Source organism: Moschus berezovskii, chromosome 2 (genome assembly GCF_049115385.1).
Source record: "Moschus berezovskii isolate FMDL1 chromosome 2, NW_MosBer_1.0, whole genome shotgun sequence".
In the NCBI taxonomy this organism is placed as follows: Eukaryota; Metazoa; Chordata; class Mammalia; order Artiodactyla; family Moschidae; genus Moschus; species Moschus berezovskii.
Window position 1 is genome coordinate 125,049,667 of NC_142461.1, and position 21,064 is coordinate 125,070,730.

General features: G+C 38.4%; 1 protein-coding gene across 1 annotated transcript in view; it reads right to left on the reverse strand.

The window, feature by feature from the left end:
- The window catches only part of PDE1A (phosphodiesterase 1A), a 307,778-nt gene that overhangs the window by 96,604 nt on the left and 190,110 nt on the right, over positions 1–21,064 (reverse strand). The window contains exon 3 of the mRNA XM_055397831.2: positions 2,406–2,588. Coding sequence (XP_055253806.1) covers positions 2,406–2,588 — 183 coding nt within the window. The remainder of the gene's footprint in view (positions 1–2,405; positions 2,589–21,064) is intronic.

The following is a 21,064-nucleotide window of genomic DNA, read 5'->3' on the forward strand; positions in this document are numbered from 1 at the left end:
CATGGACTGCAGCATGCCAGGCTTCCCTGCCAATCACCAACTCTCGAAGCTTGCTCAAACTCATATCCATCAAGTTGGTGATGCCATCAAACCATCTCATCCTCTGTCGTCCCCTTCTCTTGCCTTCAATCTTTCCCAGCATCAGGGCCTTTTCCAATGAGTCAGTTCTTTGCATCAGGTGGCCAAAGTATTGGATATTCATGGAGTTGAAATCACACTAGTATAGATATTCAGAGAAGAGCGATAGTAGCATTAGATGAGTCTAGACGGTAAGGGGGCCTAGTCATGCAAGCCATGATACAGAAGTTGCCTTCCAGGTGAAATGGTACATCCAGTGAAATGGTAAAGGCAATCAGATAATTTTAAGCTTAAGAATGACAGGACTGAATTTACATTTTAAAAATCACTGTAGAAACTGACTTGCTTAGAGAAAGCAAGTGAGGAAGAACGGAGCCTAGTTGACAGTTATTGTCACGTTTCGAATGGCAGGTGACAAAGGCTTAGATTGGGGTTTCTGGAGAGGAGATGAGAAAGTGGGTAGGTTTGGGATACACTGGTGTAAGCAAATTACTTGGACTTGCTGAGGGGTTGATTCTTGGAAGGGGCTACTTGAGAGAAGACTCAAGAAGCCTTTCTAACTTTCAAGATCAAAGATGATTATTTTTGAAAATTCTAGATAAACATATCCTTTTGTTTACATATTTACTAACAGAAATTCAAAAAGTAACAGAAATATTTCATTTCTATGTGTTTTAATACTTTGATTTCTTTAAGACTACTTACTAATTTGGTTACCTTAAGTATGTTTTGATATTTCTGTGTAGCAAATGAAAAAAATGAAAGTTTAACATATCAATATATTTCACAGAATTTGTTTTGATTTTCTACTTAATGAGAATGGAAATTTAGTTGGTTTATTTTTATAATTTTAATTTACTTTTCAGTTTGCCAAATTCTATATTTTCTTAAACAAAAAAGCAAAATATACATTTCTTCATTAAAGCAAACATATACTCTTTTATCTCTGATTTTTTCACTGAGTTTCTGAACTACTATTTAGATGTTTTCAAACTGATATTAAGAAAAATCAACTGTCATACACTTACCTAACTTGTTTTAAAAAATAGGAATATTATTATAAAAATTATTTCTCTCCAGCCCTACTTGTCTGTTTCAAATTTCAGGTACCACTTGGCAGAGTTGGGAGCAGTTTACGCACTAGGTGTTGAAGGTGTCATCTCACCTAACTAGTCATGCTCATTATGCTTATTACGAAGGTTCTTTATCAAAGGCAATTAGATATGGTTAAAAAATACACAAAGTAATTTCAATAATAATAATTTGGGTAATAAATGCATAAACCAAGATCCTAGATGCTTTATTTCTTATGGTTATGATACATCTTTAAATCACATCGAATACTTCTTGCAATGCTTGTCATTAAGATTTTTAGAAACCCAAGAGGGTTTCTCATTGTTCTTTTAGCAGAAGAAGATGAAACTTTAAGAAGTTTATTAGAGGTAATGACTAGAGACGTCTGAAGATAAAAAATAATGTGGTCTCCTTTAAATTTAATTTTAAACACATTGATAAAAAATTTCTCTGTTCCTTAATTTTGCTTTGATAACATTAAAATAAACTCTTTTATTTATAACTTAATGTATAGTTGTTTTTAAGTCTGAGTAAGTATAAGTCTTAGTAACTTTTAAGAACTAGTTCTCAACATTGTCAGATGTAAGATGTTTATTTCAACTTTTTTTATAGTTTGAGTTCTGAAACATCTTATTTCCAGACAGAAGAATAAGCTATGTTATTAAGGGCTAAATAATATAAAACCCTGTCATATTAACATGTACTTCACATTAGAAACTCTAGTGATTTGACTTGCTGCTTCTAAGGACCAGCAAGTGACAGAGTGCTTCAGTGACAGAAAAGTTAAAAAGCTCTTCAAGGAGATTGGACATGAGAAAGCTTTACTCCAGGGTTGTAAGAGGATGGCCTTTTCACTTAAGTGTGGAGAAAAGGCCTGCTTGATTTTGTTATGTAGTATAGAACTTATCAAACACTACATTCTATTTGGGTAATGTTAGGTTTATAGCATATGAATGTATTATAATTATTTTTAAACAGTTATTCATAAAGATTCATTTTAGAATGGCCATTCAAAAGTCTATACTTTATTTAAGTCTTTATATTAATTTAAACTAAACAAAAATAAATCCAGGACAAGATATTTTTTGTTATAGGTAAATTCCCTCATAAAGTCCTAAATCTGTTTATTCCAGGTATACTTATGATTACAGTTTTCCTCAATAAGTAAACTATAGGACTGTCATAATATTGATATATTAAGTATATTTGCTGCCTTTTAAATTTTGTCTTAATATACCAACAAGTTCACTTACCTTTCCACAAAAATTCCAGCTTGAACAACATGCACAATGCTCCGAAATCTTGGTTTTTCCTCTGATTTCTTTTTCATCATCCCCATTTTCCGTGTAAAAGTAGAAGCCAACCAGTCCCGGACTTCTGATGGGACGGAATCCGACTGAATGTCACTGAGCTCATCATCAGTATCCAGCAGTCTCCTACAAAAAATTTATAGTGATTAAACCTATTTATGATAAAAACTCTCCAGAAGCAGGCATAGAAGGAACATACCTCAACATAATAAAAGCCATATACTACAAATCCACAGCAAACATTATCCTTAATGGTGAAAAATTGAAAGCATTTTCTCCAAAATCAGGAACAAGACAAGGGTGCCCATTCTCACCACTACTATTCAACATAGTTTTGGAAGTCCTAGCCACAGCAATCAGAAGAAAAAGAAGTAGGAGAAGTCCAGACTGGAAAAGAAGAGGTAAAACTCACTGTTTGCAAATGACATGATCCTCTACATAGAAAACCCTAAAGATACTGCCAGAAAATTACTAGAGCTAATCAATGAATATTGTAAAATTGCAGGATATAAAATTAATACACAGAAATCCCTTGCATTGCTATACACTAACGATGAAAAACAGAAAGAGAAAATGAGGAAACAATCCCATTCACCATTGCAATGAAAATAATAAAATACTGAGGAAAAAATTTACCTTAAAAAAAGACCTATATATGGAAAACTATAAAACACTGATGAAAGAAATCAAAGATGACACAAATAGATAGTGAAATATACCATGTTCATGGATTGGAAGACTCAATATTATGATAATGAGTATACTACTCAAAGCAGTCTATAGATTCAACGCAATCCCCATCAAGCTACCAATGGTATTTTTCACAGAACTAGAACAAATAATTTCACAATTTATATGGAAATACAAAAAACTTTGAATAGCCAAAGCAATCTTGAGAAAGAAGAATGGAACTGGAGGAATCGACATTCCTGACTTCAGACTATACCATAAAGCTACAGTCATCAAGACAGTATGGTACTGGCACAAAGACAGACATATAGATCAATGGAACAAAATAGAAAGCCCAGAGATAAATCCATCCACCTATGGATACCTTATCTTTGACAAAGAAGGCAAGAATACACAATGAATATACAATATACAATAAAAAGACAATCTCTGTAACAAGTGGTATTGGGAAAACTGGTCAACCACATGTAAGAGGATAAAACTAGAACATTTTCTAACACCATACAAAAAAATAAACTCAAAATGGGTTAAAGATCTAAATGTAACACCAGAAACTATAACACTCTTAGAGGAAAACAGGCAGAACACTCTCTGACATAAATCACAGAAACATCCTCTATGACCCACCTCCCAGAGTAATGGAAATAAAAACAAAAATAAACAAATGGGACCTAATTACACTTATAAGCTTTTGCACAATGAAGGAAAATATAAGCAAGGTGAAAAGGCAGCCTTCAGAATGGAAGAAAATAACAGCAAATGAAACAACTGACAAAGAATTAAATTCCGAAATATACAAGCAGCTCATGCACATCAATACCAGAAAAAACAACAACCCAATCTAAAAGTTGACCAAAGAACAAAACAGACATTTCTCCAATAAGACATACAGATGGCTAACAAACACATGAAAAGATGCTCAACATCACTCATTATCAGAGAAATGCAAATCAAAGCCACAGTGAGATATCATCTCACTCAGGTCAGAATGACCACCCTCAAAAAGTCTTCAAACAGTAAATGTTGGAGAGGGTGTGGAGAAAAGGGAACCCTCTTACACTGTTGGTGGGAATGCAAACAGTACACAGCCACTATGGCAAACAGTGTGGAGATTCCTTAAAAAACTGGAAATAGAGCTGCTATATGACCCAGCAATCCCACTGTTGGGCATACACACTGAGGAAACTAGAATTGAAAGAGACACGTGTACCCCAATGTTCACTGCAGCAATGTTTACAATAGCTAGGACTTGGAAGCAACCAAGATGTCCATTGGCAGATGAATGGATAAGGAAGTAGTGTTATTTTACACAATGGAATATTACTCAAAAGGGATGCATGTTAGTCAGTTCTAATGAGGTGGAAGAAACTGGAGAATATTATACAAAGTGAAGTAAGCCAGAAAGAGAAACACAAATAGAGTATATTAACACATATATATAGAATTTAGAAAGACAGTAACCGTGACCCTATATGCAAGCCATCAAAAGAGAGACAGATGTAAAGAATAGAATTTTGGACTCTGTGGGAGGAGGCGAGGGTAGGAAGATTTGACAAAATAGCATTGAAACATGTATATTACCATATGTAAAATAGATAACCAGTGCAAGTTTGATGCATGAAACAGGGCACTCAAAGCTGTTGCTCTGGGAAAACCCAGAGGGATGGGTTGGGGAGGGAGGTGGGAGGAGGGTTTAGAATGGGGAGACACATGTGTACCTGTGGCTGATTCATGTTTCTGTATGTCAAAAACAATCACACTATTGTAAAGTAATTATCCTCCAATTAAAATTAATTAACTCAAAAAATTTATAGTGATTAAACTTTAGGAAAAAGTGAAGAAAAACTAATAACAAAGCAAGCAGAGAAATAAGATTTGAAGTATAGCAAGTCACTCTCTGATCATCTTTTAATACGAGCTATATCAAAAAATCACTAGGTTAATATTTGGAAGGCTGTGAGTTTCTCAAATCGGTCATCTTTTGAGGGCAAAGACTAATGGACTTGAACAGTTGAGAAGCTTTCCAAACATTTAAGTACAGTGACATCAGTCTGGAGATACTGATTGTTAATATCATCAGTATTAAGACTGATGAATAAAATAATGAATAAAACTAAGATAAAATAGGGAAGGGGCTTCTCTGGTGTCTCAGCAGCAAAGAATCCGCCTGCCAATGCAGAAGACGTGGGTTTGATCCCTAATCCCTGAAGAGGCCCTGGAGAAGGAAATGGATCCCATTCCAGTACTCTTGCCTGGGAAATCCCATGGACAGAGGAGCCTGGTGGGCTACAATCCATGGGATCACAAAGAGTCTGACAGTACTTAGTGACCAAACAACAAATAAGATAGGGAAGAGAGTTCATAAGCAGATGTCTATTAAAGGATATACTGGATGGAAAGAAAAAGGGGAATTGAAGTTATAAAAATTGTCTTCTATTTAATAAGTTTGTATATACCGAGCACAGAACTATTTGTATAGTCCTTGGAGTTTACAAAAGTCATTCCCATGTGTTATTTTATTTGATGCGTATCCCTAAATTTTAGGAAAACAATAACTTACTCTATAGATATTCATTCTGTTATCAATAGCACAGATGAGAAAGTGAAAAAAAGAAAGATGAAAACAAATGGAAAAGCTCATTTTAGGTGACTTAGCCAGTGTCAAGTGGAAAAGTTAGAGCAAATGCTATCTGTCTTGAGGGTGCAGATCTGATGGGATTAGAACTGCTGGCTGAGAAAATCAGCTGTGCGAGGAGGAAGTGACCAGGAGCTCAAAGTACTGCCCTGCCATTCTCCAGTATAAGCCCCAGATAGACAACGTTGATTGCACTAGCCAGTAATAAGAGCTGCCTTAAGACTGGGCAGCTCCAATGATCCAGAACTTCCTAAGGGTCTGAACTGGCAAAACAGTATGAAAGGCTTAAGACAAAATACACAGAGACTTTACAGAGCAATTGAACTTTGCCTCCAGGAAGAACACAGGCTAGCTCTGTCTGTTGCTTGACTGTTGTTTCCTTGTGGGTGCACCAATTTAATAACTCAGAGCTATTTTTGGCACACTTTAGTTTTGACCTTTCGGTTCCATTTGCTTTGGTAGATTTCTTTTTTTACAGAATGAGGCCTAAGGATTATGAGCCAATGGAGGGAAGGTAGCCAGAGCTGACAGCGTGTGCTGAAGCCTCCAGAACAAGCCACATATCATCTCTAGAGAGCAGGGATCAAGGACACAAAACTAGGAAGTTCGTTGAAAGCACCCGAAACTACCAAAAAGAGGCTCAAAAGATAATATGACTTCCTCTATGTTCCACTGGATTTTATAAATGTTTGGATGACAGTCCTTTGCCAATATTTATTTTTCAAAGTATTAAAAAAGTATGAATGCATGAAATACCTTATGAAAAAATATACACAATTTAAGTGCAGGAGGTACAAAATTACATGTACACACATGAAGATGAGAAAGACATAGTTAGAAGTTAATATTAATACTTACTCTAAATCATATTTAATTCTCATTTGGCTCTTACATTTGGATGATTTTGATTTATACCTAACACATGGACATTGTAATTCAAAGCAAATTGTTTTTTTCCTCCTTTTGTTCATTTAAAATTAGATTCCTCAGTTAATCGCAGCAAGACATTCTACTACATAGTTTAAAAATTTCAGGGCTTATTCCATTTCTATTATTTTTTATGCCATTTCTATTATTCCTTACGCAATGATCAAGTAAAGCCAAAGAACAGGACAGGTGGAATGGGAATCATTGTGTGTAATCCGATGATGTCGCCACACTCCAAGAATTCTACTGCTGCCTTGATTTTCAACTATGCTGAGTAGAATGACAGACACACGGTAACGGTTGTCAATTGATCCTTTGCAAATCTGATGTGGGGGACTTTAGGACTATATGTCCTAAAATCATAAATTATCCATGACAGTTCATCAAACATGATCAAGCAGCATATGAGAGTTCATATACAGATGTGGTACGCAGGAGTCTAGCAATTCTTAGTCATCATGCATGATGTCATTTATTGAGAGGGAAGAACATGTAACTTCAGGGGGAAAAAGAGTGATATAGATTAATTAATGAATATAAAAATAAAGGAACAGAGTGCCTAAGGAGAAAAGCATGAAATATTCTAATGTATAAAAAAGCAAATCTCAAAAAAGCAACAAGCAACTCTGTGACAGTTAATTTTTTATGTTCACACACCTAGCTTACGATGCTCTGTTGTTTGGTCAAACACCAGTCTAGATCTTGTAGTGAAGTATATTTTAGATGTGGTTTACATTGAAATCAGTAGACTCTGAGTAAAGCAGACTACCCTCCATAATGTGAGTGAACCTGATCCAATCAAAAGCTTTAAACAATAAGAAGAAATCTTGCCTTCAACTACAGTCAGACTCAACATTTACATCTGTCAGAATTTCCAGCCAGTGTCTGCCTCCTTTATAGTATATGTCAGTCCATGTGCGTGTGTGCTTAGTCATATTCACTCTTTGTGACCCTATGGACCATAGCCATGCTCCTCTGTCCATGGAATTCTCCAGGCAAGAATATTGGAGTAGGTTGCCTTTCCTCCTCCAGGGGATCCTTCCAACCGAGGGATCAAACCCACATCTCCTGAGTCTCCAGAATTGAAAGGCAGATTCCTTACCACTGAGCCACCTGGGAAACCCAAGTCAGACCATACCAATGCTTAATTCATACAGCCCTATGATGCACACCACAAGCTACATCTCTACCTATATCTCTTAAAAATTTCTACCTTATTCATTTTGCTTAAGTGGCACTGGCCTCCTTGCTATAATCCTATGTGCTAAGCTTGCTTCTGCTCAGAATCCTTGCACTTGCTGTTTCCCCTGCTTAGAATCTCTTTCTCAAGATGTGTGGATCATTTCCTCACTGAATTCAGGTAGAAAGTGCTTCGTTGACCACCCCCCCCCCCACTCAAATAGTAAACACCTTGGTTCTCTTTATCCTGTTATAGACTTCTTAGCACTTACTACTGCTAATGTAATGCCATACGTTTATTAGTTTTTTTATTCAAAATGTTTTATCCAGTAGACTATAAAGACAGATCAGAGAGTTGGTCTGTTCTTATGCACTGTTGTATCACCAGCATCTACAGCAATGTATGGCACAGATTGGGGGAATCAACATCCAGAAATATCTACACTAAAACTATTACAAGTGATTACCTTCGGGGAGTGGCGTGAGGCTGGAGATAGTATAAGAAGTTTTAGTCTTTTAAAGAGTCCCATATTATTTGATTGATAAGCACAAAAGCATCCTGAGGGTAGCTCACTATTATCCATCATCTCTATTGCCTTTATGTTAATTTGCTCTTGAGTGATCTCTTTACAATTTTTGAAGCAAATTATGGGGAAATATTTATTTGACTTGGAAAAATATTAGACATTTTTCTGGATTAAAGACAAGTGTAAGACTGGATACTATGAAAACTCATAGGGAAAACTTGGGCAGAACACTTTTTGACATAAATCACAGCCATATCTTTTGGGATCCATCTCCCAGAGTAGTGGAAACAAAAACAAAAATAAGCTAATGGGATCTACTTAAACTTAAAAGCTTTTGCACAGCAAAGGGAAAAGGGAACCATAAATGAAATGAAGAGACAACCTACAGAATGGGAGAAGGTATTTGCAAATGATGTAACTGACAAGAGATTAATCTCCAATATATGCAAACAGCACATTCAGCTCAATAACCTAAAGACAACCCAATCAAAAACTGGATAGAAGATCTAAAAAGGCATTTCTACAAAGAAGACATACAGATGTCAAAAAACACATGAAAAGATGCTCCACATTGCTAATTATTAGAAAAGTGCAAATCAAAATTTCAATGAAGTATTACTTCATTCTGGTCAGAATGGCCATAATTACAAAGACTAAAAATAAATGCTGAAGAAAATATGGAGAAAAAGGAACCCTCCTACATTGTTGGTGAGAATGTAAATTGGTGTAGCCATTTAGGATAACAGTATGGAGGTTCCTTGCTGCTGCTGCTGCTAAGTCACTTCAGTCGTGTCCGACTCTGTGTGACCCCATGGACGGAAGCCCACCAGGCTCCCCAAAAACTTAAAATAGAACTACAATATGATCCTTCAATCCCACTCCTGGAAGCGTATCTGGATAAAGCCATAATTTGAAAAGATACTGATTCAGGCACCACTATGCTCACTGTAGCACTCCTTACAGTGGCCCAGACATGGAGACAAGCTAATGTCCATCAGCAGAAGAAGGATAAAGAAGATGCAGTATGTTTATACAATGGAATACTATTCAACAGAAGAAGAATGAAATAATGCCATTTGCAGTAACATGGATGGACCTAGAGATTAACATACTAGTTAAGCCAGGAAGAAAAAGACAAATATCATATGATATCACTTATATGAGGAATCTTTAAAAATGATACAAGTGAATTTATATACAAAACAGAAATAGATCCACAGACACAGGAAAAAACAAAAACAAAACAACTATCATTACCAAAGGGGAAAAATTTGGCGGGAAATAAATTAGGAGTCTGGAATTAACAAATTCCAACATTAACAAACATTCAAGCTCATGCTCAGCTGCTCAGGTGTGTCAACCCTTTGCAACCCTCTGGAGCCTGCCAGGCTCCTCTGTTCATGGGATTTCCCAGGCAAGAATACTGGAGTGTGTTACCATGCCCTCCTCCAGAGGATCTTCTCAACCCAGGGATCAAACCACATCTCCTGCACTGGCAGACAGTTCTTTACTGTGCCACCAGGGAAGCCCAGAGCATGGTAAGAAATTCCTAATAAAGACACAAATAAGTTGTGAAAGAAAGTGAAAGTGAAGTCGCTCAGTCATGTCCGACTCTTCATGACCCCATGGACTGTAGCCTACCAGGATCCTCCATCCATGGATTTTCCAGGTGAGTACTGGAGTGGGTTAAGATAATTAATTAAGTTTGGACAGAAGAAAGTTTAAAGGGAGGGGGATGAAACTTAAATGAATTTTAAAAATAAACAGATACACCTAATGGAGCATATTTCTCCTCTCCTCCCTTATTCATTTTTCCTTTTCCTGGCTCCTGCCCTGAACACTCTTTCTTTTGAACACAAAAGCAGACCTTCAGATTTCATTTGACCATGCTAGATAGGGCAGGAATGGAAACTCCAGTATAATATCAAAGAGTAATCCTGTAATTCTGGGCTGCTAGAGAGCTATCAGAAATAATTTTCCTATACATTTATCTAAGATGTGAAGATATCTAAATAAGACTATCACATGTCAACCATTTTAGAGTAGTTTGCCCTCATTTCATTTTTGACATACATTTGTTCAAGTAGCTCGTTAAAATGGGATCTCAAATACTATAATGAATCTTGCTTCCAAAACATCCAACCACTTGACTGCTCTTTATCCTAGGGTTGGATGGCAGGGTGAGCATAAATATTTATTCCATGAGTGCTCTTAAAAAATGAAAACTTTGTGTTTAAGAAACTTACAACATGAAAACAAAAATCGTTGGTACATTTCCCTTGGGAATTCTTAAACTGCACTATACAGAAAAGAAGGACCAGGAGCATACGTCCAAAATGTTAGCACTGTTGACCTCTGAAAAATGCTTCAGCTGGTATTTGATGCAACTTTTTTTAGTCCCAGTGGGGTCAATAAAGCAGAAAGTGAGGGGTCCCTAAACATAAGCTGGGGGGCCGGTGAGCTGTGAAAACTGACCCTGCCTCCAATCAGCACTCTACTGATCCTTGGGAGCTATTTATACTCCGAATTTTCTCTTGAAATCTGATGACACAATTCCCCAAGGGCTTATATTTTGAACTAGAGAGTTTGTAGGAAAAGGGAATAAAGAAAGAGGCAGGCACGGAAGGAGAGGTCATGGGATTCTGACTCTTACAATTATATCAGTGAAAACATTTCTGTCCACAGTAGACTCTTGGAAAATAGTAACACTCATGTACACAAACAGTTATTTCCAGGCATTCAGTGCCCACGTTTATACCTATTAAGTATCAAAATTCAAGTGCCAAATGCAATTAGGGGAAACTGATTTAAATTTGAAATTTTCTTTTTCCTGCTTTTTTATTCTTAGAAAGGACACACTTCAACAAAAAACTAACTCATTCAACCTCTTCCTCTAATATTTGCTGGGCCCACAGTAGGAGCACATATTTTTGAATATTTCACCACTAAATATTTAAAGCTATATATCAAGAGAACAAACAGTTACATTTGTTCTATCCTTCTGTCTTTTAATACGTTTCATAAATGTCTGACAAATTGGGTTGGAAACAAGAATTCTCAACTCCTGGTATGACAGGACTGCACCCGCCTGCCTGCAGCTCAGGCCCTTGCTGTATGAACAGGTGGATACTGTGGTCCCAGTACAATCTCTGTCAATCCACCCAAGCTTAAAAGCAGCTGTCTCTTGGCCATTCTTTAAGGGTGGAGAGGTGTACACCCCAGCAGTATCCTGTGCCCCCTCAGGAGAAAAGACCTAAGGAGGGAAGCCCATTAAGACTTAGGAGACAAGCTAATAGACATTTGGGTAGAGAACTCTGGGGTGTCAGGGTCAGAATATGGTAGAGGGGCATACTGTACAGGGCAGGGAATTCCAAGATGTGAGTATCCAGCAGGGAAAGTCCCGAGCTCAGTTTCTCCTTGGCCTTGGAGACCAACTAACACATGGGAAGGGTCAGACCAAAAGATGGCCATCATTGAGCATCCTAATGTGGGGGACAGTGTCCAGGGAAGCAGTTCCACTGGCACTGGGCTAAGGGTGGTACTGGCCTCATATTTGGTGAACACCTTCCAAGTGAGCCCTTCTGGGATAACTGGGAGAATTAGAAGTTGATCTTTCTACAGTATGGTTATTCTTTGGAGGTAAGTGGTTCCCTCATAATCAAGTCTATTAGCTTTATTTCTTTAGTTAACACATGCCTATGCTCTGAGGTGCCTGCAACCTCTCCATGCACCCCTTCTCCACCAAAAAACCCCAAGGGTAATTGTCAAGCTTCACTCAGACTTCAGAACCATCTGCAGACGGATTTGATGATAATGTCAGCTAACTTTATCACTTTACTTACTATGCACCAGGCAAAGAGCCACACTTTACTTCATTTAATTCTCAAAACACCACCATAAGGAAGATATTCCTATCAGTACCTGCACTTCACTGATGAATAAACTGAGGCACAGACACCTCAAAGGACTTGCTTAAACCATACAACTAGAGGCAGCCATGCCGTTTTTTGAGCTCAAGTCTCTCTGATATCAGTATCTGAGTTTTTAACTGATGAGATATTCTTTACCTCATATGTGTGTTTTGTTCACTAAGTGTCCAGACTCTCTTTAAATTCAGACAAAAAATATCAGCAATCATTATTCTCTATCCCATCTCTACGCTGAAATTCAGGTTTAAAAATAACTGATCTTAAAAAAAAAATCTTAAAAGAGTTTGTTTGGTTCACCAGAATTATGATAGAGGAAGCTTAAATTTGTTTTCCATGACTGGTGTGTTGAATCATTTTCTTAGAGAGAAATACATCTGGAAGGTAGAATTTCAGGGTACTTTATTCAGCATAATAAATTGAATGTCAGGATGGAAAGAGGTAATAAATTTGAAAAGCCTTGTTGACTTGTTAGGAACCTGTTTCCTGAGTACTAAATACATTTGAATTACTTTTTCCAGGCCACCACCAATATACATTTATTTATTTATTATTTGCCTTGTTTCAAAAGACTTAAAATGGCAGGTTTGCAAATTTATTTCAACAGCTTTTTTTTTTATATATTTGGTTTTGCTTTTTGGCAATTTTCTTCTTCTGTCTACCTGACTAGGCCTCTGTCCAATCTAAGGCCCAAAGCTCTGTACCTCCTTTGCACCCACCAAAGGAAGCAGAATGCCAGGAACGGGAGGGTCATCCCCTGGGACAGGAAAGAAGGGCCAGGAAATGCTGGGGGAGGCTCTGAGAAGGGGTTAGGATCTCAGAGAGTTAGGATCAAGATTGTATTTAGGGAGTCAGTTGGGAGATGAAAATGGAGGGAACGGGTAAAGCAGAAAACCGCCCTAGGCCTCACTGATGACTCTTGGCTTCCTACCAGGAAGTCCTTTTGGCTCAAAATATCTTTAAAAATATTCCTCTAGGCTCAAAGCCTGACATCCATTAATTACCAATTTTTCTGATTAGTAAGCATCCTCTGCAGTTAAGAGAACTGCCTCAGGAGTTGGAATCCTGGCTTCATCACCTATTAGCTGTGTGGTCTTGGAAAAAACAGTTCATCTTTTGAATCTCAGTTTCTTTGTCAATAAAAGAGAGATAATAATAGTGATAAGTAGTGAACCGAAAGTCATTCAGTCGTGTCTGACTCTTTGTGACCCCATGACTGTAGCCTGCCACACACCTCTGTCCACGGAATTCTCTGGGCAAGGATACGGAGTGGGTAGTCATTTTCTTCTCCAGGGGATCTTCCCAACCCCAGGGGCTGAATTCAAGTCTCCCTCATTGCAGGCAGATTCTTTACTATCTGATAATAGAGCTGATAATAATAGTATCTCTAGTGGTGGGGTTGGAGGATGAAATAGGTAAACACCAGAAAGCACTTAGAATAGCGTCTGACACAAAGCAAGCCCTCAGTAACCTCCCAGCCATTTATACACCTGTATGAATTAGTCTAAGCAGATCAATTTATGATGTGCAGTAAAAGGAAGGTATCTTGTGATGAAAGTGTTTCAGACACTAAAGGAAGAAGTTAGTCAAAGTAGACTTGCAGGAACCAAAGAAAAACTTATACATTCTATGGGTTGTAAGGAAGAAGTGGGAGTGAACTCCAAAAATATTTTTTACTTACTTTAAAATTTTAATCGTTAGAATAGGCAAATTAATAGAGGCAGAAAGTAGAATAGAGGTTACCCAGGGCTGAGGGGAGAGGGGGACTGGGGGTTATTGTTTAATGGTAGAGAATTTCTGTTTGGGATCATGAAAAGCTTTTAGAAATGGATAGTGGTAATGGTTGCACAACATTGTAAATGTACTTAATTCCGCTGAATTGTACACTGAAAATGTTACATTTTATGCTACATTTTATGACAATTCTACAATATCTACCTAGTATTGATCTTCCTGTCCCACTTTTCAGAGAATGATATGTTGCCTCTTCTAATCAAGGTAATGAGACAGAGAGGAGGGTATTCCAAGGTCAATTTAAGTAAGTGTCCTTCCATGGCTCACCAAGTTGCAGGCTGAAGAAAAAAGTTGAGGTTGTGGCCCAGAGATGAAGCCTCAGGTCACAGTTTGCCAGATCTGGGAGAGGTGATTACACCATAGACCAAAGAACAGGCCTCCTCTATGCCCAAGAGCTGTTGCTCAAGGCACTGCTGCTGCTGCTGCTAAGTCTCTTCAGTCGTGTCCGACTCTGTGCCACCCCACAGACAGCAGCCCACCAGGCTCCCCCGTCCCTGGGATTCTCCAGACAAGAACACTGCAATGGGTTGCCATTTCCTTCTCCAGTGCATGAAAGTGAAAAGTGAAAGTGAAGTCGCTCCTATTCTGTCCATAAAGTGGCGTGAATTGACGTTCTCTTTGGTGGTCAGCCTGGATGGGCGGCAGGCTGGATGGCCTTGCGAACTTGAGCTCAGTGTGCATTAGGCAACAATCCTCCCCTCCAGGCCCTCACTGACCACCTGTCCTGGGACCAGGCTGGGAGTGGCATGTGGCAGGGAGGAAGAAGAGGAAGAAGAAGGTGAGAGTGGAGTTTTGTGCTCTGCTCCCTACAAGCCGTTTTGAGCTTCTGCCCTCCCTTCACTCTGGGCTGCGGCAGGGCCAAGTTCAGCATGTGAGTCTCCCCTACACTTGTGGGGAGAGGGATGCTATTTATTCAGTTTGGGACAGGAGGGTGAGTACTTCCACCCTGGTGACAACAGCGGGGTGGCTGTCGAAGCAGGATGACGAGGGATGTAGGGGAGCAGTGCTGACCTGCGCAGCCCCACCTGGCTGCCCTCACCCCTTGCTGCCATTGCTTCCTGCTTGTCATTTGAATAAACAGTGTTTCTACAGAGCAAAAAAAAAAAAGTGTCCGACTCCTAGCTACTCCATGGACTGCAGCCTACCAGGTTCCTCTGCCCATGGGATTTTCCAGGCAAGAGTACTGGAGTGGGGTGCCATTGCCTTCTCCAGCTCAAGGCACTACTTATCTCCAATTCAGCACCCCTTGCCTACTGCTCCTAGTGCATGATGAAATTTCCTGGTTGGGGGAGGCATTTTAGCTCCCAAGCTTCATATACAACTTGGGGCAATATTTGGGCCACACTCCTTTGATAAGGCCTCAAAATTCTAGCCATTCGATTTCTAACATTCTCTGTGTCTGCATGTCTATTCAGTTGTGTCCAACTCTTTGTGACCACATGGACTGTAGCTGCCAGGTTCCTGTGTCTGTGGAATTTTCCAGGTAAGAATACTGGAGTGGGTTGCCATTTCCTCCTCCAGGGGATGTTCCTGACTGAGGGATCAAACCCATGTCTTCTGAGTCTACTGCATTGGCAGGTGGATTTTTTACCTCTGAAGCCACATGGGAAGCCCAACATTCTCTAGACATCTTTCCTATTGTAGCCTAATTCGACATTCTCCTAAGTGTGGTCTCTGGACTGGCAGAACTGGCAGCAACTGGGAATTTGTTAAACCCGGAACTTCAAGGGCTCTACTCCAGACCTGTTGACTTAACAAGCCCTCCAGGTGATTCTGATGAATACTTCGAGAACTGCTCTCACTCATTAATGGTGTGCCAATTAATGGAAGATTGTGGCCAAGAAAGTAAGATTTAATCTTTTTCTGCAAAGTGGATTTAGCAGTAATGCTTATTTCCTATGCCCGTTATTTCACTATGAGAGAAGTAAGTGAACACTATAGGAAGGAACTAGCAGAAGAATCTCAGTAAAAGTATCTTAATTAATAAAGCTTTAAACTCATTTTATGAACAAGAATAATCTGTATGGTACTTAACTGAAAAATAGAAGAGTCAATTTCTCAATTTTTAGGATCTACTCTCTTAGCAACTCTTAAAATGCACTGCAGTATTATTAACTAGAGTCACCACGCTGTACAGAGGTGCCAAATTCTTGGAGAGCAGAGAATGGATATTAAGAAGAGCTGGGATATATTTGAAGGACAGGGATGTGTAGGAAGACAAGGAATATATTTCTTTCTAAACCTATGAAGCTGAAAGACTAAGGGCAATGACAAGAAGGAGTTAACAATAGCCAAACAGAATACCAAAATAATTACCAATGTATATAGTGTCCTTCATAAATAGTTGTTGAGTAAGTGAATAAATGCATAGAAACATAGGCAGAGAGTCTTTGGTCTTAGAGGCTATAGAATATTGAGATACTCACAGGAGTTAGGTGAGGAATAAAATCATTGTCAGTCAAGTCTTGCTCCATGTGTGAAAAGATAATCTCACGATTAAAATTTTTCTGTTACCCTGGCCATATATTTAGCCATGTCTTCATTCACTGACTCTTTATGTATGACACAGAATAACTTGGGGAGGAAAAACTCCTATTCCTGGATTTAAGTTTCAAAATCTAGGCCCCAGAGAAGGAGGAAAAGCCCAAAAATAATGGACGAATATGTGATGACTCAGAGCAGAGTTTCTATTCCTATTATCATCCAAAGAAGCCCTCCATTAATCAGGAAGACAGACGAGATCTTGAGAAAGGACACTTGAGTCCAACCTGAAATTCTCCAAACCAAGTCAAACACTGAGTGGGGAAATAGCACAGCCCAGTACATTTCTAGGATCCTGGAGCAGAGGGACGCTGGACGCCCTGCCCAACCCCTAACCGCCCCTTTCTATTTTAATAAGAAAAAACAAGTCTCTGACATTCAGTACCTGGTACTTGCCCAAGAACCACCTGTGCTGTTTAACTGTATCATGGGGTCAATATATTTCATGATTTGCCTTGGAAACTCAATCAACCTCTTGTCTTGTTTCATGGGAAAATATATTCTAAATAGTTATCTTAGATATCTTAGCTAACACATTTATGTTAGGACTTATTATTAGGATAAGGTGACTATCTACAAGGTTTGAAGATTAAGAACATGGCCTGTGGAGCAAGGGAGATCTTTAAGGCTATAAGGATGCTCTCGGTAGCAAGTGACATCCAACCTAACCCAAAGTGGCTTAAATAATTGGATTTATTATTTTTCTTAACAGGAAAGTTGAAGATAGGGAGACTCCAGTAGGGATTTTTTAAAAAAATCAGTAGTCAACAGTATCATCAAGGACTCAGGTTTCCTCCATCTCTCTGTGCTGCCAACTTTAGTGTTAGGTTTTAGCTCTAAGCTTGCAGCCAGATGGTTGTATCATTTTCAAACATCATACCTAGATACAATACCCAGAAGCAAAGGACTCCTTTTCCATGGGGAGGAAATCTTTTGATGAACCCCCATTTGTCTCATTGGCCAGAATGATATCACATGTCCATGTCCAAACTTGCTGGTTACGGAGTTGAGGACTAATTTCTGATCTGGATCAATTAGGATATACCCATCCTAAGCCTGGGGCTAAGATTGGTCTCCCATGAATCACTGGCTTTCCAGAGAAGAGTGAATAATTGAAAAAAGAAAAAAGGGTTCTATTATCAAGGAAGAAAAGAATAGATGTTGGTCATCTCCATCTCAGTTTAAACTTGTCTCTGACATATAATACTTATTTGATTCTAAGCAATTTAATTACTTTTTCATGTCTCACATTTTTAACTTTATAGTGAAAATAATATACATATTACAGAATTTTTGAGACATGGAATCATATATGCAAATTGCATAATGTATTGCCTTGGATATAATCATCATCTCTCAAATAATCTTGTTATTAATATCATCATTAGAAAATAATAACATTAAAAAGTTTATCTTTTTCAAATTCAGGAAATATTATCGTACCTAATACGTGGACCTTTTTATGTCAGCCATCTCTCAAAATATCTGGTCAGATTTTTTTTCCCCCTTTCACTAGTAAGGCTGTTTTTGAAAGTTTGCAGAAAGTAACACATCACAGATGGCCAAAAAAATGAAAATCAACCAAAAGTTACTGCAACTTTTTCTAAGCCTGGTTTTCACACTCCATCTACAGGGTGAGAACAGCCTACAAACACAGCACTCCAGCCACCCCTCCCTACAACTCACACCATAAAAATGGAATTCATAAAAATCATAATTTGCTTTTTAATGGTTCACTGAACTCCAGCAATGCCTTAGCACATACCCTTCAAACTGATTTCCTTAGGGATACCTCCAAATGGAAACAACTCTAAAAAGCACAAGAGTTCAAATTTATAAATGCTCCCCCACCAGGCATATGATAAACAATAGGCTCTGTCACCCTCCTGGTGACCGTAGGCATAAGCAGGTCTTTTCAGGGGACTTTGGGACCATTGGTAAAACCACAGAATTTGAGAACAGAAAGGGACTGGTGACTTCATCTCTGTGTAAGAAAACCACTGACTAGAGAAAAAAAAAAAAATCTCTTGCCCAAAGGTTTGTCGCAGGAGCAAACCTAGGAAAAGAGTTGCTCAATATCCCACACAGACTCTGATCCAGGTCCGCCTGCATGGACTAATAACAACATTTTAGTTTTCACTCTAGAGAGAGCATTGCTGTTGCTGCTATTGTGGCTATTGTTGCTTAGGAAAGCACCTCTTCCATTCTCAATTCTAGGCTTGTGATTGAAATAAAATTCACCTTTTAACTGCCTCATAAGATGCTTTATCAGTGAACTTGTATAGTCAGTTTCTCTGGACACAATTGTGTGAGCGATAAGTGAATGACCTAACTAGAGCCAATGAAACAGAAAAGTTGCGTCTGCTGGAAAAGAAAGCCTCTTTTATTCCTGCTGGATTTGAAGGTGTGAGGATGTACAGCTTGGAAATATCACCCCTGTCTTGTTTTGCTACCCTCAAAGCATCAGAGAGAGGTCCTTCCAGAGTAATGAAAACAAAAAGATTTATCTCTTGATATCATTTTGTCCTGATTCACCAATGCTTATAGTCAGCACTAGTCATCAGTGTTTTGGCAATGAGAGTTTGTTTAAGGTGATTTTGTTGGCTTTTCTTTTACTTGTAATTGAAATGTTAATGAAAGATGTTCATTAGTCCAGCTCTTTTCTTTTCTCCATTTCCCTATTCTGGCTCTAAATGTCTGAGGATTACACAAGAGTCAGTGTCATCATGACATGTAGGTTGTAGTGATTCATCACTCAGGGTTTGCTCTCTACATCATATCGATCTCTGAGTTTTAGAGTCCATGGGCTATAATTTTTGTCAAAATTATTGCCACACTGTTACTCTTGCTGAGCAACTGAGTTTAAAACCAATGCTTACTAACCTTGTTGATTTTATTGTGCTATGCATGTTTTGCTTATTTGAAGACCCTTAGATATGTGCTATAGTTAGCTCCATCTTCACTTTCATCTTCCACCTATGCTTGGCTGTTTGTCTCCTTTCCAAGATAACTTAAGACTAACTTCTTTTTTACTGAAGTATAGTTGATTTACAATGTTGTGCTAATTACTACTATAAACTGACTCAATGGATATGAGTTTGAGCAAACTCCGGGAGATGGTGAAGGACAGGGAAGACTAGCATGCTGCAGTCCATGGGGTCACAAAGAGTCAGACACAACTGGGCAACTGGACAACAACAACAATACAGCAGTGATTCAGTACATTTTTCTGGAGGCTTCCTTGGTGGTTCAGCAGTAAAGAATCCGCCTGACAATGCAGGAGACATGGGTTTGATCCTTGGTCAGGAAAATCCCCTAGAGAAGGGCATGGCAAACCACTCCAGTATTCTTGCCTGGGAAATGCTATGAACGGAGGAGAATGGTGGACAAGAGTCCATGGGGTCACAAAAGAGTTGGACATAACTTAGAGACTAAACAACAACAACAGCACACTTTTAAAATATTCTTTTTCATCATAGTTTATCATAGGATAATGAATATAGTTCTCTATGCTATACAGTAGGACCTTGTTTCATGCATTCTATACATAAACACGTATCTGCTAACACAAGGGTGCCTATATCTTTTTGAATTATAGTTTTATCTGGATATATGCCCAGGGTGGGGTTACTGGATCATCTAGTAATTCTATTTTTGGTTTTCTGAGGAATCTCCATACTGTTTTTCACTGTGGCTACACCAACTTACAAAGAATAACTTCTTGACCTAATCTTTCAATATTTACTATTTTTCTTTAATCTGAATCTCTTTTTTATCTTAAGGTTCATGGAAGGTTTCTGTTCTGAAAAAAAAAGCATGAAAAAAATTCGTTCCTATTAAATAGACTGTTATATCGCTGCTTTTTCCTACTGGCTAGGAAATTCTTGAAAAATAGTCTACACTTTTTTCTTCTAGAGACATTCCACTTCAATTCCTCGTATTACCATAATCTGACTGGTGGCTTTTTCTCTTTGTGAAACTCCATTTCAGAGGCATCAGGATCTCCTAACTGCATTCAGTGGTTCTTCTGTGGCATTTTGATCCATCCTTTTTAGCAACCCTGGCTTTGCTATTCCAGATTCTCCAGATATGCTTTCTTCTATGTCTGTACTTCCTGAGTGTCCTCTGAAGTTGCTCCATTCCTAACTTTAAATGACATATTGAATTCCCACATAACATATTGAATTAGCGTATGAATTCTGATTATAGAAAAAAAAAAAAAACATCCTGAGCCTCCTGGATTATAATCCCTAAATTCACATCTCTAACTGGCACCATATTTCTGAGCTCTAGAGTCCATATGTCTAGCACATGCCAGACCCCCCTTTTTTTAACCTTAATTCCTTTTATTAGAATCCATGTCTTTGAGAACAGGCACAGGGA